Raw genomic sequence first — 16,110 nt, forward strand, 5'->3', positions numbered from 1 at the left:
ATTGATTGTTTTACACATTTCAGACTGGATTTCTATTGTGTAAGCAACACTTTTATTTTCAAATATTAATGTTACACAGATATGCTTATAATTCATATATAGCAATGTGAATAAGATACATAATGTATGTATATTAGTTCATTTTTTCTGTGCAAAAATAAACATGTATTGAAAAAATTGACCTGTTTATTTAGTACTGCGACTTGACTTGACTTGAAACTTATCAGGACTCGACTTGACTTGCTTAGGGTGAACCCTTGACTTGACTTGACTTGCTTGATTTATCTAAACTGTGACTTGAGATTTGACTCGAGACTTGATGGTTAAGACTTGAGACTTGCTTGGACTTGACCATATGTGACTTGTCCCCATCTCTGGATGAGAAGGTCAGTCGATGGTGTGGACTGCGTCCTGATGTTAAATCCTGGGTTGCTGAGCGCTGTCTCGAAATGCACCATCTTTGTTTGTAGGCCTTGAACGGTGGCGGACAGAGATCGAACGGCCTGCAGCAGCTGATCGTTGGCGTCGCAGGATGCTTGCGGAGGAGAGTAGATCTTTGTGGGCTGCTGGCACTTTTTGGATTGCCGAGGCGGAGAGGATTTACCGGTTCGCTTCCTACCGGCTTGTTTGGGCTGGGTTGGTAACGCTGATGTTGTCGGAGATGCGTCGGCCGTTGCGGGAGGGGCGCCCAGGGCGTTGAAGGCCAGCGCGAGCAGATCGTCCCTGGAAAGATCGGGGTCGGCTGGAATGCCTGCTGCTTCTAGTTTGCTGAAGATCACTTCTGACGGCCACTGGGCCCATGGAGAATCCCGACATTGGATTCTTGAACTACGCCTCACGTTGGCAGGAGTCGTAGGGATGAAATCCTCGTCGGAATCGGTGTATTCACAAAATGCGTTCTGTGACATAACGAAGTCTGCGAGTCGTAGCTGATGGATTACGGTGAAATCAATGTTGCTTCGACTGCGGACGTAGAAAGGGGTAAGTGGCGATCTTTTATATTCCATGTTGGGGTGTGATTGGTTAGGTGTTGATTGGTAGTGGATGATGCGAGATTGAGTCTTCCCGGCAAAACTTGCGCTGTAGCTATATATCTGGAACCAGAAGTTGGTAAGTGGAACGCCGGTTATGCCATCGCTCTACATCGAACAGAACATGGGAAATTCACCATTGAGAATTCACCTGCAGTCAAGCAATTGAGACGAGCCATTGAAACAAATCCTGATAATGATGTTCTTAAGCTCCTCTTAGCTATGCGACTGTTTATATACAAGAGCTATGAAGAGGCTGAAAGATTGGTGGAAGAGGCTTTAGAAAGATCTCCAGATCACCCACAGGTCTTGAGATATGCTGGACAATTCTTTAGAAAAAAAGGATCTGTGGACCGAGGTATTGCTCTATTGAGAAAAGCACTTGAACTTTCACCTAAATCAAGTGTCACACATCATCAGTTAGCTCGCTGCTATAAGATGAAGAAAATCAAACTGCTGCAGGTGGGAAATCATCATGCCAGATCATCAAGGGTTCAAGAGATTCGTGATCAGATCATCACACATGCAACCGGCTTTGTCAAAGCTATGAGTGATCTAGCACTGCATTACGGAGAACAACATGACATTTCACGAGCCAAAGAGATGTTTCAGGAGACGTTTAAGACAGCCAAAGAGAAAAATGATAATCTACATGTGGTTCATTTTCATTACGCTGCATTCCAGTTGTACTGCAAAAGAGATGAAGTTTTAGCTATTAAGCACTACATGGAATGCCTGAAGATGAACCCAGGTTCATTTGAAGGAAAGGGAAGTGAATACAAGTTAAAAATGATTGCAGAAAAGCGCATTAATAAAAACACACAGGACGGGGAGGCTTATGGGATACTAGGGTTCATTCACAAAGAGAAAGGAGAGACAAGCATAGCCATTGAGTGCTATGAGAAAGCTTTGCGTTATGTAGACAATGATGAGTACCTCTCCAATCTTTGTGCTCTCAGGCTGTCCATATAATAAAGTTATGACAGTCTATGTGTTTACATAATCAAGGCCTAATAACATATCATTTTATGCACTTTATTTATGAAAAATGTGAACAGACATCATTAGTATTTACTACAGAAATTAGTTTTCATTGTTATGTCTCAGTTCTATCATGTTTTTTTTCTGTATGTCAGATGTTAAAAAGTATTTAAACAGCATACATTTTATTTAGAAGGTACGTGTTAAAGATATTCAGAACGTTCATACGGGTTATAACTGAAAAAATAGACAGTATATACTTTGTTTACTTTCTATTCATTCGAAAACAAAATATTGATCACTTATGTTTGACAAATAGATCAATAGCTACATCCATAAAAAAATGATAAGTGAAGTCTGTGGATGATAATTGGGGCGATTTCAGTTTAGTCCATTAAAGGGCAGTTTGGAAAGCACAGACAGTTTTAGGAGACAAAACTGATTGCTACAATGAGCCGGTACAGATAACTACATTAACGGGAGATTATTGCTCTCTTAACTCCCCCACTTACTGAATGAAGTGGTCAAACGTGACCAACGTGTAGCGTGTGAATCCACCATAACCCACAAAACAACAGGCAATGAACCAAAAAACTGGATACAGCAAACAAGACTGTTTTATCGTTCATCAGCTGGAAAAATTTATTTCTGAAAGAGATCCTAACGATATTTTTATCTTCACCCTTATATTTTCTTTAATTACAATCTTTTTTTATGTTCTTTTTTTAGTTATATCATTTATAGTGTGAACAGCCCTAAGTCTAGTTTGTTTAAGGTTATAAAATCAATCCATCTTTATTGTATGATTGTATTTTTTATTTTCAAGGCCAAATGTTTGTGTTTATACAGTATATCTCTATAAATAAAGTAATTTACTCCAATTTGTTGAAGTCTAAATATTGTTTGTTGTTATTGCTGTGTAGATGTTCACGCAACCTCTTTATCTTTTTAAAACGCTCTCTCTCTCTCCTTTGGTCGTAGATTCAGTTTGCATTGTGATTTTGATACTCCCTTCTCTGGGAGAGAATACCCAAGCAATAACTGAACGATTTCCCATCAAACAGCTTCTAGAATATTTATCATACAGACTCATACAGTAGGCTAAGTGTTTGGCTGTTATCTATACAATTTTTGTAGAATTTACAGGTTTAAATCTTCTTGCTGTACAAATTCCTAATAAACCATGATTACTAATTATTTGGAAAACTGCAATTTTTTCAACTTAAGTATATGTTGTACATGTATAGGCATATTTAGCAGGTGCATTTATACAAAGTGACTTGATAAACAAAAGAGTGATAAACAAAACAATTCTCAGGGAGTCAATAATGCAAGACGTAACAAGTTAAAAGTTATCTGATGATAAGAGAACTACCCATCATGAACCTTTATGTATAAAATGTAGATAAAGTAAAAAATAAAGCCTCCTCATCGAATATCAACATAGCATATTCCAACAATTTAAAAGTGAATATCAGTCACGTTTGTGTGAGGGGGGAAAAGAACCCAATTGCAGGCAGCAGTAGCAGACACAAAGGCTTTTATTAAATAACAAAAAACACCCACTATGAGAAAAATTAACTTAGCCAGGATCAAAAACAAAGAAAAACAAAGACTTCCCACGAGGGGACAGAAAACAACAGAGACACGATATTTTAAACTACTTACAAAAAACGAAGACAAGACAGGATGAATAATAGACATCCAGACATGGGAAAGGCACCACACCACAGGCCCGGTAGCACACACCACAGGCCCGGTAGTACACACCACAGGCCCGGTGCACAAAACTAATAAGCACAAGATAGCAGACACAAGGGCATTTTATGGGAGACTAACAAAGGATAATAACAAGGGACATGTGTGGGTAATGGAACACTGAGGGGAAGCAAACGATGAAACAAGCAACATGCCTCATGCAACAAAACTAAAAGTACAACACTGCCCCACCTCTGTATCACCAGTTCTTTTTGCAACTCATGTTGCAGACAGAAAGAATAGGTACACAAGCATATACAAATTAGGGTAAAGTTCTTTATGCACTTACAGGTTCTTCCTCCAAAGGACAATCTGAGAGGGTTTCTTCACTGTGCTGTGCAATGGAAAAAATGGGTATTACAAAGTGTTGCACTCTTTCCTTTTGATGTAAAAGTTAGAAAAACACAACTTACTGCATATGCTTCAGCCACCACTTGCTTGAGCACAGGTAAAAGTGTTGGTTTATTATCTAAAACTGCACAAAAGAGGGGGACATAATGTCATTACAATTAACTACACTGTAAAAATGTATTAACTCATGACAACATATTTTATATGAACTAAAAGTTTAGAAGTTTTCACTCACACAAACATTTCAAATGACTGTACCAGCAATTTGGATTATACTTCATTTAATGCAGCAACAAAACATTTTACAGTGTACTAAGAGAATTGAAAGCTCATTTAGCCTACCAGTAATGAAGGTGTTGCTGCTATTGGTCCCTGGCTTTGGGTCTAAGGAAGAGCTGCCCCAGGGATGCCCTCCACAATGGGTCGGTTTGAATTCAACCCAAGGGCCAGCTCTTCTGCTGGGGTATATTGTGGGGGTGCAGTAGGGGCTGCTGCTCAGAAGGCTACCGGAGCTGAGACACGCCAACGCTCCCACTAAGGGAGACGCTACCCACACCTGCAACGGTAGGGACCCCGGCCTAAGATCACGCTGGACCCTGCGCAATACAATGTGAGGAAGAGGAAGGGAACAGATCCCGCTACAGCTGGACCTCCTTCAAAGAAGGCTCTTGTGTCTGCTCACCACCCCGTTCAGTTCTGGGTGCTGGCAAAAAGGTGTTTTTGTTTCATGTTGTGAGTGCAGGGTCTGTTCTAACGCCCGCACAACATACTGCTGTTATAGCAAAAAAATTCAATAAAACACAAACATTGTCTTCCTCTTCCACTGTTATCAGGAGTCAAGCCCCCAAAAGGCGGCGTACCTCCTCATTGCACCCAACCTCTTGCCACACAGGCCAAGGCCTGGCAGGCCATCCCCGGTGTTTCAAATTGGGTTCTGGAGATAATATCTCAGGGATATTCACTCTAGTTTGCTCGTCGACCCCCGCGATTCTGCGGGGTCATCCCCACCCGAGTGCAGAGCGTGAATTCACACGTTCTCCGAACGGAAATAAGGAATTTAGCCACATGCACCACATGCAGACGGAAACGGCGTTTCAGAATGATTACACTGAAACAGATCCTCTCGCAAATACGCCCAGAGAACTGGTTCTTCTCCCTGGATCTGAAAGACGCGTACTTCCACATCCAGATAGCCCCCCGTCACAGACGATGCTCGTTCCCGATTCTTGAGATTCGCCTATGAGGGGGTTGCATATCACTACATGGTCCTCCCATTGGGACTCTCACTGGCTCCCCGTACTTTCAAGAAGTGCATGGATGCGGCTCTATCCCCTCTTAGGCAGCAGGATCCGCATTCTAAACTACCTCGATGACTGACTTGTTCTAGCACAGTCGGAGGACGAGCTAAGGTCCCACAGATCCCTCCTCCTCAGCCATCTGGAATGCCTGGGGCTCAGGATCAAACGTCTCGGTTACGTATGTAACCTCTGTTCCCTGATGGAGGGAACGAGACGTTGTGTCGAACCGACAGATGGGGTTCGCCCCTGAGAACCTATCATCTTCTGATTTTGAAAAGACCAATGAAATTGGCGAATGAAATTTGCATGCCGGGCTCCGCCCCCGGATATCCGGGTATAAAAGGGGAGCCGGCGTGCTCATTCATTCACCTTTTGTGCTGAGGAGCCTGAGAGCATCTCACGATCGCTGCAGTGGACGGCTAGTGTTGTGGCATGAGGGACACAATGTCTCGTTCCCTCCATCAGGGAACAGAGGTTACATACATAACCGAGACGTTCCCTTTCTGTCGGTCTCTCGACGTTGTGTCGAACCGACAGATGGGGTTCCTATTGAAAACGCCACAGCACTAAGCCGCGTCACAATCTCTAGCGAAACGACGTTGACCGGCCTGGGCGAGCCACACGTAAGTGCTATCGCGAAATTTGTAACCTTCCAGTGGGCAGACATGCCACCCCCGAGGACACCATGCCCAGGAGCCTCTGAAACTGATTTCAGGGGAACGCTGGCTGCTGCCTGAAAGTTCAAGCAGCTCAGCACTGACTGTCATGGAGACAGTGTTGAGTTCTCTACCAGGAAAAGGGGAGCTCTGCGCCAGGGAGAGCTGCTCTTTTTCCCCGCTGACCCGTTACTGACATGCCAGCCCCTCGACAGTGCCGTGGGAGACTGGACATGAGAGTATGCGGCCAGTTGTCATGAAGCACTCCTGGCATCTGACAGACACCAGGACGCGCTTCTGCGCCTCCTGAACGGCACTCTTGCAAGGTGCTGCTCAAGGTATGCAGCGACCCCTGGTTTTGGGAATGATGAAGTGCGGCTGTTGAAGCCACTGGACATCTCGGCCGAGGGGACGGTTCGATCGCCTTCGCCAGAGGGGTGGCAGCCCCGGCCTGGAGCACGGGAACATCCCTGCCTCTGCTGAGGTAAGAGGATGCCCGAAGTCCGGCGGAGGTCTGGTGAACTGGATCAAATGCCGAGACGGACCACACTCCCAGCCACCGTGATGGTTTGAAATGCTAACCAAGCACCCAGGGACCTCACAGGGGGGGCTACGATCTGCTTCATCAACCCGCGGGGGTTGGTTCAATGACTAGCAGTGCTGGTCCCACCTGGGGGGAACAGCTCCGCTAAATCACCTGCCAGGCGATGGCGCAGCTCGACGCACCGTCGAAGCGAGAGTGCTGAGGGCTGCTTTATACTCGCCATTGCGTGCCACCACGACGGAGGGGCCCAGAAGGTGTTGGGAGGCGGCAGGGACCGCCCCAGTGCGACCTTCCAGCGACCAAGGCTGGGTCGGGCCCGATGGTTCAATCTCTCTAGGTGGTCCTTCTCTCGACGTCTTCCACCGGGGGGCCACCTGTGGGGGCACCAGAACCGGAGTCGACGGTGGAGAAGGCCGGGGCTGCTGGGGGGCAGACCACGTGCGAGACCTTTACGAAAGGCGGCCGGGTCACAGCAGGCCGGTCTGTTTCTACACTGTCAAAAGGCTGCTGGAGCAGTCCTTGACAGCGCCACCAATCAGCCGACCTTGCGAGAGGGGAGTCGGGAAAGTGGCCTTTCTCGAGCTCGCCCCCCTGCGCAAGATTGGGTCCGAGGCATCTTTCCGGGCCACTGATGTGGACATCGTCCGACCCAGCCTGCGCTGCCACCGTGGTCCCCGGAGGGCCAGTCGGCGGCGGCACTACTTGGGTCAGCCTTACCCCGTGGGGCTCTCTTTAGCGCCCTGGCCTGCAGGATGGCCATGGCGTAAGAGTGGTGGCAGCTTGGCCCACGGCACTGCCAGCCTCAACACCAGAGATGTCGAGACCTTACATGCCCTGGACGGTGAGTCTAAGTCAAGCTCCCCAGGTGGCCGCCGTCTGCGGATACCCGCGACTGCATGCTCCACCCAGGGTGCATTGACATAGTCCCTAGCTGCCTGCCCGCCCCGAGGGAAGAGAGGGCGATAGAGTCAGCTAGCCGGAAGCGCGCCGAAGGGGGCGCTCCAGGTCTTACTGAACTCCTTATGCAGCTGGGTAAAACTCGCCACTTGAGCCGGGCACGGCTTGGAGTCGCGCCTGGACCCAATGTGCGAAGTACCCAGCCACGAGCGCCAGGGCTGCGGTGCACCGCAATCCGACACTCACGGCGGTCCGAGCGAGCATGGCTGACATCTTGACGTCTGCTCTCACCTGTGCTCGACCTCCCAAGGGAGGGAGCTTCAGGGAATCGCCAGAGTCTGATGCCAGCAGGTCGCGCTCCGATGTTGCAAGAGACACCTCATCTCCACGACTCGTGTCCGAGCGCGTGGCTGATGAATAAGACGGCTTAGGACCGGATTAACGCTCACGAATATCCCCACATCACCCTCGCTGCTCGCCGCCGCTGACGGCAGGGCCGTAGCCGCTGCGGTCACAGAACGGGAAGCAAACGAGGTGGTGGCTGGATCTTACGAACACAGCCACCGTGACGCAACGTCTGAATAGCCATCCACCCGCAGTGCGGGCAGGACGAATCCACGAGGCTGCCACAGTGGTCGGACCCCCGAACACCTGCGGCAACCACCGTGTCCGTGTCCGTCCTCGATGAGTGTACTGCAACCAAGAGATCAGCGGGCAATGCCACGCTGAGGAAATTGCTCTTTTAGAAAAACACCTCCGGAACTGCCAGTACGCCCAGGGGAATCTCTGCTGCACCGCGTCGTATAATTCGGCAATTCGTAGAATGTCATCAGATGTGAAGGCTCCGAAGAACAAAAGGTGAATGAATGAGCACGCCGGCTCCCGTTTTATACCCGGATATCCGGGGGCGGAGCCCGGCATGCAAATTTCAATCGCCAATTTCATTGGCCTTTTCAAAATAGTCAGAAGATGATCTCAGGGGCGAACCCCATCTGTCGGTTCGACACAACGTCGAGAGACCGACAGAAAGGGAACTTGCAAAGAGCGCACTGTGTAAATGCTGCCATTATATTATTGATATAATGTGCATAGAATTTGTTTATTTTTCTTAAATTCTAAATGATTGTAATGATTAAAGTTGTTTTTTATTTATATATTTATTTTATAAGTTGCAGTACCTTTATTTTGAAAGATTGAGTTAAGCGGCAGATGCGAACTTCACGTTTATTACTAGTTCATGCAAGCAAACGGTAGCCACGGACATTGTGCTTAGAAGGCTTAAATGTCTCAAAGGACTTGAACATTCATAAGGAATGTTCAAATACTATTTCCCTTTCTCGCAGCATGCAGCCAACGAGGTATTTTGTTTTATTTGCTTGTATTTTGTGTTCGTTAAATGCCATTACATCTGTTTACACGCACTTTGCGTATGCTTTTGTTTTGTGTTAAACTAATGTTATATTTCTGTATCTTGTTGTTAGTACTGTTTAGTTTTCACGGTAAAAATGGAGAAGAGTCTTCAAATAAACCAGTAGCATGAGAACCACTTGTTTCTGCGTATGCTTTGGAGGGAATTAAACACTGTCCCCCAGCCATGGATCCCCATGGAAGGATCCCGTGTGGCTGGAGCAGGGTGTGCCTCTGGGCACCACATGCAGACGGAAAGTGGTCACGACAGATGCCTCCAAAACAGGTTGGGGGGCTCTGTGCAACGGCCAGCTGGCCTTCGGCCACTGGTCGAACCAGGAAAGAAGCCTGCACATCAGCTGCCTGGAGATGCAGGCAGTATGGCTTCCCTTCGCTACTTCCTGCCGGTACTACAGGACCACCACGTCTTAGTCCGATCGGACAGCATGACGGCGGTATCCTTCATAAATCACCAGGGAGGCCTTTCCTCAAGACGCCTTCTTTCCCTAGTATTACGCCTCTTGGACTGGGCCCAGTCCAATCTGCACTCACTGAGGGCAACTCATGTTCCAGGCAGACTGAACCAGGGAGCAGAAATGTTATCGCGGAGCAATGTTCCTTCGGAAGAATGGACATTCCACCCCAGGTCGGTTCAGCAAATCTGGGAAATCTTCGGCAAGGCAGAAGTCAACCTTTTTTGCCTCAGAAGACAATACTCATTGCCCAACTTATATTTAGAAGGGCACCGTCGCCTTGGCCCACAATTGGCCCAATCGGCTCCTATATGCTTTCCCCCCCGACCGCTCTCATTCAGCAGACGATCAGGAGGATCAGAGAGCTGGTGCACAAGGTGTTGTTCGTAGCCCCTCTGTGACAGAACCAGCCTTGGGTCGCATAACTATCTCAGCTGCTCGTAGCAGCCCTGTGGCCTATTCCCCTGAGACGGGACCTTCTCTCTCAGGCAGGAAATACAATCTGGCACCCCAGCCACATTGTCGGCTCTGCACCTAGTCGTTCGTTTTTTGAAGGGCTCCAGGCCCCTCGCCCCCCTACAGTTCCCACATGGGATCTGCCCACAGTCCTAAGGGCTCTGACGAGTTCTTCCTTCGAGCCTCTGCAATCTGTGGACATCCGTTCCTTAACCCTTAAAACCGCTCTGATTCTGGCTCTAGCATCGGTGAAGCGTGTGGGCGACCTACAGGCGCTCTCCGTGAGCCCCTCCTGTCTTGAATTTGGGCCTAACGACTCCAAGGTTGTCCTCAAACCAAGGCATGGTTACATACCCAAGGTGCTCTCTACTCCGTTCACAGCACAAGTAATTACGCTCTCTGCGCTCCCCTCCTCCGAGCGGGACCTGGAGCTGAACCTGCTCTGCCCAGTCAGAGCGTTAAAAATTTACATTAAGCATCCTTCAGGCGGTCGGATCAGCTTTTTGTGTGCTTCGGTGGATCCAGAGGATCTCCGGTCTCGAAGCATATACTGTCTAAATGGATAGTTGCGGCTATTGCGCTGGCATATTCTTCTGTGGGCGTTCAATGTCCCACAGGAATTAGAGCCCATTCCACTAGAGGCATTGCCTCTTCCTGGGCTTGGTCTAGGGATGTCTCCAGAGGATATCTGTGCGGCAGCCTGCTGGGCTTCGCCGTCCACATTTACCAGATTCTACAGTCTGGACGTCCCGGCCCTCCAGGCCCGGGTCCTTTCTACTTAAACTAGGCTGCTGGACCTCGGTTTTCAAACCACACCAGCACCTAGCACACTGTTGGGACGATCAACCGGACTATGCCACCTATTAGCTTGGCCTTTTTCGCCTTCAGCAGGGATTCCCTGCTCCATACCCTGTCCCCCGAGCCAGGGCTCCGGGACCAACTGGTGTTTTTCGTTCCATTTGTAGCACCGCGTGATTATACTGGTTCCCCATAGTGTCCTGCTACGCAGTACGAGTGAAGTATCGATAGGGAACGTAGATACTGGAACGAGTACCGCGTTCCTGACCGTGATACAAGCTGCATATGGTCGTCGCTTCAGTCGAAGAAACCTGAGGACACTATGGCGATGTGTCTGCTTATATAGCCATAAGCCCTGTCCCTTTTGCCGGGTGCCATCGCCATTGGTCCGTGCAGCTTTGATGCCATTGGTTTAAAGTTTTACTTTTCTCACACCAATGGCCGTGCAGTTTTCACTGCACTATTGAAAAGCTTCAGTCATCTGAGAAAAATGAGTTTTCCCCATAGCGTCCTGCTACGCAGTACTCGTTGTCGTATTTTTCATTTGTCTGTCGAGTATTCGCCAAAGAGGTGTGTTTTAAGTAGTTTTTTGAAGTTTGTGAGAGATGTGGTTGACCGGACCGTATTAAGAAGAATGTTCCACCAGGAAGGAGTTGTGAAGTGCCTTTAGGAGAATGTATTAGAAGGCGACGGGTGAAGGAGTGTAGTAGTGTGTGAAAGTATGCTGAATTCCAGAAGCGCATCAATAAAAACACACAGGACGGAAAGGCTTATGGGATACTAGGGTTCATTCACAAAGAGAAAGGAGAGAAGAGGCAAGCCATTGAGTGCTATGAGAAAGCTTTAAGTTATGGAGACATGAGAACCTCTCCAATCTTTACATTTATATTTACATTTAGTCATTTAGCAGACTGCTCTCAGACTGGCCATGCAGTAAAATTAGGACATTCGATTTGTTTCACATAATCATTGCCTATGTATCATTATTTTAGCTACTTGTAGTAGAAGATGCAAGCACCTCACACACAAAGGACCCGCTTACATAATTCACAACTTGCATTCACTCAGACAAAAGCAATATGGCCCCTTTAAGGAGGCGGAGCCTGTATTGCGGTCGTTCCGTTGTGTTCTAGTGTTCGTTGAGTTTTTGATTAAATCTGCTGCGTTGGCAATTTAAATCTCATGCTGCTTCCTCGTATTTTTTTAGTGCTACATTGGTGATCCTTAGTCGGAACAACTACCTAAAGACTGGCACCTTTTTGCGGAAAGAATATCGATACTTTCGATTTCATAAAAACAGGCTAAACTAACAGTAATTTATTTACTGATCAAAGTGCTGTAATCCTTTGGCATATTTTGATTGTTATGCAGAACATGAGGTAGGTTTTGCCTTTATGGTTTCACTTTCATCTGTCGAACTGTTTATATGAAGCTTTATCTTAGCTTTATCTTTAACTTTATTTGACTTATATGTATATATTTTAAAAACGCAGCTGTACTAGAGATGAACCTTCCGAAACTGAACTGGCAGAGCTGCAATGTCACTTCACGTGGGATATGAAAAAAGAAGACACAAACATCACTGATCATTTAACAAGACTCGAGCAGCATCGTGACTTAAATCTGGGTCAGAAGTCAGGGATCGCACACACGCACAAATCTTTGGCATACGTCAAGTATCTCTTGGGTTCTTATGAGGAAGCCTTTACAAACTTGCAGAAGTCTGAGGAGCTCACTAAAAATTATTTTGGGGACAACTGTGACGAGAGACTCATTGTTACTTATGGAAACTTCGCTTGGTTACACTTTCACATGAAGCAGTACGCTGAATGCAAAAGTTACCTGGACAAACTGAGGGAGATCAGAGAATCAAAACCACCTGCCCCCCCTTCTGTTCTTTATCCTGACGTAGTTGGTGAGAAGGCCTGGGCCTTGTTTAAATTTTCTCGTGATTACTATAACAGAGCTATAGAGTGTTTCAGAAAGGTGTTAGAGCTAGAGCCGGAAAGAGGTGAGTGGAATGCTGGTTATGCCATTGTACTCTATAGAACAGAAACTAAATGCACTAGTCCAGAAGATTCTTCTGCAATTCAACAACTCAAACGGGCGATAGAAACAAATCCAGATAATGATGAATTAAAGCTTCTTTTAGCTCTGAGACTTGCTGAGTTTAAGTTGTTTGATGAAGCAGAGGATCTGGTGGAAAGGGCTCTTGATAAGTCTCCAGATAGTCCACATGTGATTCGATATGTGGGGAAATACCTAAGAAACTACGGACAAACTGTAGACCGGTCTATTGGCCTGTTGAAAAGAGCATTAGACGTTACTCCAAATTCTGCATTTATACACCATCAGTTAGCTCTGTGCTACAAACAGGAAAAAGAACAATTCAGGGCACACATTGAGAGTCAGAGATTTCGTGATTTGAGCATCTCTCATTTTGAAAAAGCTGTCACTCTGAAGACTGGCTTCATTGTTGCTATGGCACAGCTGGCAGTTCTCTACGGTGAGGATGGACAAATAGATCGGGCTGATGAGATGTTTCAGACAGCCTTGGTTTCAGCAAAGGAAAAAATGATGGACTACAAAAAATGTATTTGTATTATGGTGAGTTTCAGCAGTATAGAAAAAGATGTCAACCAGTGGCCATCAAATACTACAAGGACTGTTTGATGATGGGACCTGATACACCAGTTGGAAAGAAAAGTGTTAAGAATCTGACAAAGATTGCTAACAAGCGTTTATTTTATAACAAAAATGATACAAGGGCTTTAGGGATACAAGAATTTATTGAGCAGGTTACAAGTGACAAAGAATCAGAGCATGTTCTAGAATCTACATGCAATGAGAAATAGTGCAAAATGTATATTGTTTATATGCTAAATGCTAAGTTTGTCTTTACAAAAACTGATAAAGAACATTCTGAATAAGTATTGGGCTACACATTAGTTTACACAAACTGTAATACTGTAATATAGTAAATATTTTCGCAAGCTGTAAAGATTCAATATTTACATTTATGCATTTTGAAGACGCTTTTATCTGAAGCAACTTACATCGTTATACATTATACATTCTATACATATAGTACTATACATTTGTTTATGACAATGTGCAATCCCCTGGGATCGAACCCATGACCGTGGCGTTACTAGTGTCATCAACCACTGAACCACAGGAAAGATAAATGACATACATTTATAAATAATTACTTTTCACAAAAACAAAATTGTGATTGCAGTTATCTTTTAATCACATGCCATCTTACTTATATTGTTGATCAACACTGCCCTCCACTGGTGTGACAATGACTTTAATAGGGATTTCAATAGAAGTTCAGTATTCTGTATGTAAAAGTTCTACCAAAAAGGTTTCGCTCTTATAAAATCATGTGTTATTGTACAGTGTTATTAACAATATATATATTTTCCAAAGAACCTAGACAGAAGATGTCATAATATTTAACAATTCTTATAGCTTAACCATAAAACTAAGAAATGTTGTATTGTAACTGTTCATTTTACTTACCTAATAGTTCAGACTTAGGCCTATATGTTAAAAATGTTTTCATAAATCATGAATCATTATTCTTAGAAGCTGAATAAGTCTCAAAAAACTTCACACAGGTTTGGTTGTTCTAAGGGAGCACGGCTGAGATGGCCTTAACAATATGTAAATGTTCAAATTGGGTAATATTTTATACATTTTATTCAAAATGAGAAAAAGGGACAACTTGTTAATGTGTTATATTTTATTCTGTGGTATTTTCTGTTATGTTTTAGTTTCTGTAATGTTAGATATGTTTTAACGTCCTTTTGTGTAGGCGCTACTTGAATAGTTTTTTAGGGGTTACCATAGTTGTGAAGAGTAACGTTTTTACTGAGGTTGGGGACAAATCAACTTAATAAACTAAATCAAATCAGTTGAAGAATTAACATTAACTTGTCTTTACAATTCATCAAGTTTAAGTTCAGATAAGCCAAATCAATTCAATTGTGTGGAAATGGGTGTCATAATAAATTTCAGTTGATTCAACCACTTATCTGAGTGTGATGTTAATTATTTGTTACAAAAACACTTACAAAAAAATTGCTTCAATTAACATTTTAATAAGTTTAATGGCTTTATTTGTCATTATTTGTAACCACACATACCTTAAATCTTTAATCTAGGGTCTATATTCAATCTTGAAAGCATTTCCCTAATTTCTTAAATAGAGAACGATTCAGTATTATACTGAACATATACCAATATATTCACGAAGAAAATGGAGAGAAGCATCAAGCCATTGAGTACTATGAGAAAGCTTAGAGTAATATAGACAATCATGAGTATTTTACTAATCTCTGTGCTCTCTGGCTGTCCATACAGTAATGACACTAAAAGTTCTATAAGTTCTATAATATCAGCATTATATAATTATGTAACGTAACATTTGCTTAAATTTCTTCCACTCATTTTACAATGATATATCCATTAATATTATTGCCTGCCAATATATGCACACTGAAGGAGAATTTTCTGAAGGATCTCTTTTAGAAAATAGGGATATGAATGGCCCGCAGGGACATCACCCACTGCTGACTCCAGAGGAGGCGTCGGTCGACCTCTGAGTGTTTCAGGGCGACCGCTGACTGCGGACAAGGGCCAGGCAGCACAGCATCGACTGGGCATGCTGCATGGTAACAGAGTGTTTTTTAGCGAGAGAGAACGTAAGTCAGTGGACTCAAACGGCGGTATGCACAGAGCTCTCAGGACCATGGAGAGGTCCCAGAGCAGGACAGAATGTGGCCGGGGAGGGGGCCCGGTCACCGTCCAGCAACTTTTGGAGATAAGAGAAAATGTGAACTATCTCACAGCTCAAAATATCTCGTTTGCACCAGCCAGTGGAGATTTTGCGTGTGCAGGCACCTTGCTAGCTCTGGCCTCAGTAGCTGAGTAGCTCATTCAGCGAGGTATTGGTGGGAGGTGGAGTGGGACAGTGAAAAGAGTAGAAGGTTGAGAAAAGTTGACGTGGGTTAGATGAAATTTTGATTTTTTTAAAGTACTCTGTTTTGGCTGCAGATATATCAAATATACTGCACGGCACAGCTATCTGGCCCCTTCCTTATCAGCAACCAATGAGCTTCTCTACGCTTAATTCTCTGCTAGGGATTGTTGTAGCAGTGCAGGGCGTTTCAAAGAGCATCTGGATCCAAGATAAGTGAATGATCTCCTTACTCGCTGTGGATAATGTGGGGTCTGGCTTATTTAAAAAAAATTAGCAACCATATATCATGTCCAAATACGTTTTATGTTAGCAGTTTTGCATTGTATGCTTGAGCTTATGGCAGCAGCATTTATGCATCTGCGTTTATACACCTTGGGCATCATGCAGTCTAGAACCGAAGTAAATGATATGAGAACAGGCTTAATGAATAATTTCTCGGTAGGTTGTATTTTTCTTACTGGTACAGCATG

The 16,110-nt window shown here is 44.9% G+C and overlaps 1 protein-coding gene and 1 pseudogene across 2 annotated transcripts; both read left to right on the top strand.

The window, feature by feature from the left end:
• Positions 1 to 932: 932 nt before the first annotated feature.
• LOC306905921 (interferon-induced protein with tetratricopeptide repeats 5-like) lies at positions 933 to 2,003 on the top strand (the record flags this gene model as incomplete). The annotated part of the gene is made up of 2 exons (XM_079476909.1): positions 933 to 981; positions 1,087 to 2,003. 2 exons carry the CDS (start codon positions 933 to 935, stop codon positions 2,001 to 2,003), a joined length of 966 nt encoding a protein of 321 aa, XP_079333035.1.
• Positions 2,004 to 11,879: 9,876 nt separating this feature from the next.
• Positions 11,880 to 13,642, top strand: LOC306906019 (interferon-induced protein with tetratricopeptide repeats 5-like; annotated as a pseudogene). The gene is made up of 2 exons (XR_013788348.1): positions 11,880 to 12,029; positions 12,144 to 13,642. The product of XR_013788348.1 is annotated as an interferon-induced protein with tetratricopeptide repeats 5-like (transcript).
• The last annotated feature ends 2,468 nt before the right edge of the window (positions 13,643 to 16,110 follow it).

Source organism: Barbatula barbatula (assembly GCF_947034865.1).
Source record: "Barbatula barbatula genome assembly, chromosome: 16".
Classification (NCBI taxonomy): domain Eukaryota; kingdom Metazoa; phylum Chordata; class Actinopteri; order Cypriniformes; family Nemacheilidae; genus Barbatula; species Barbatula barbatula.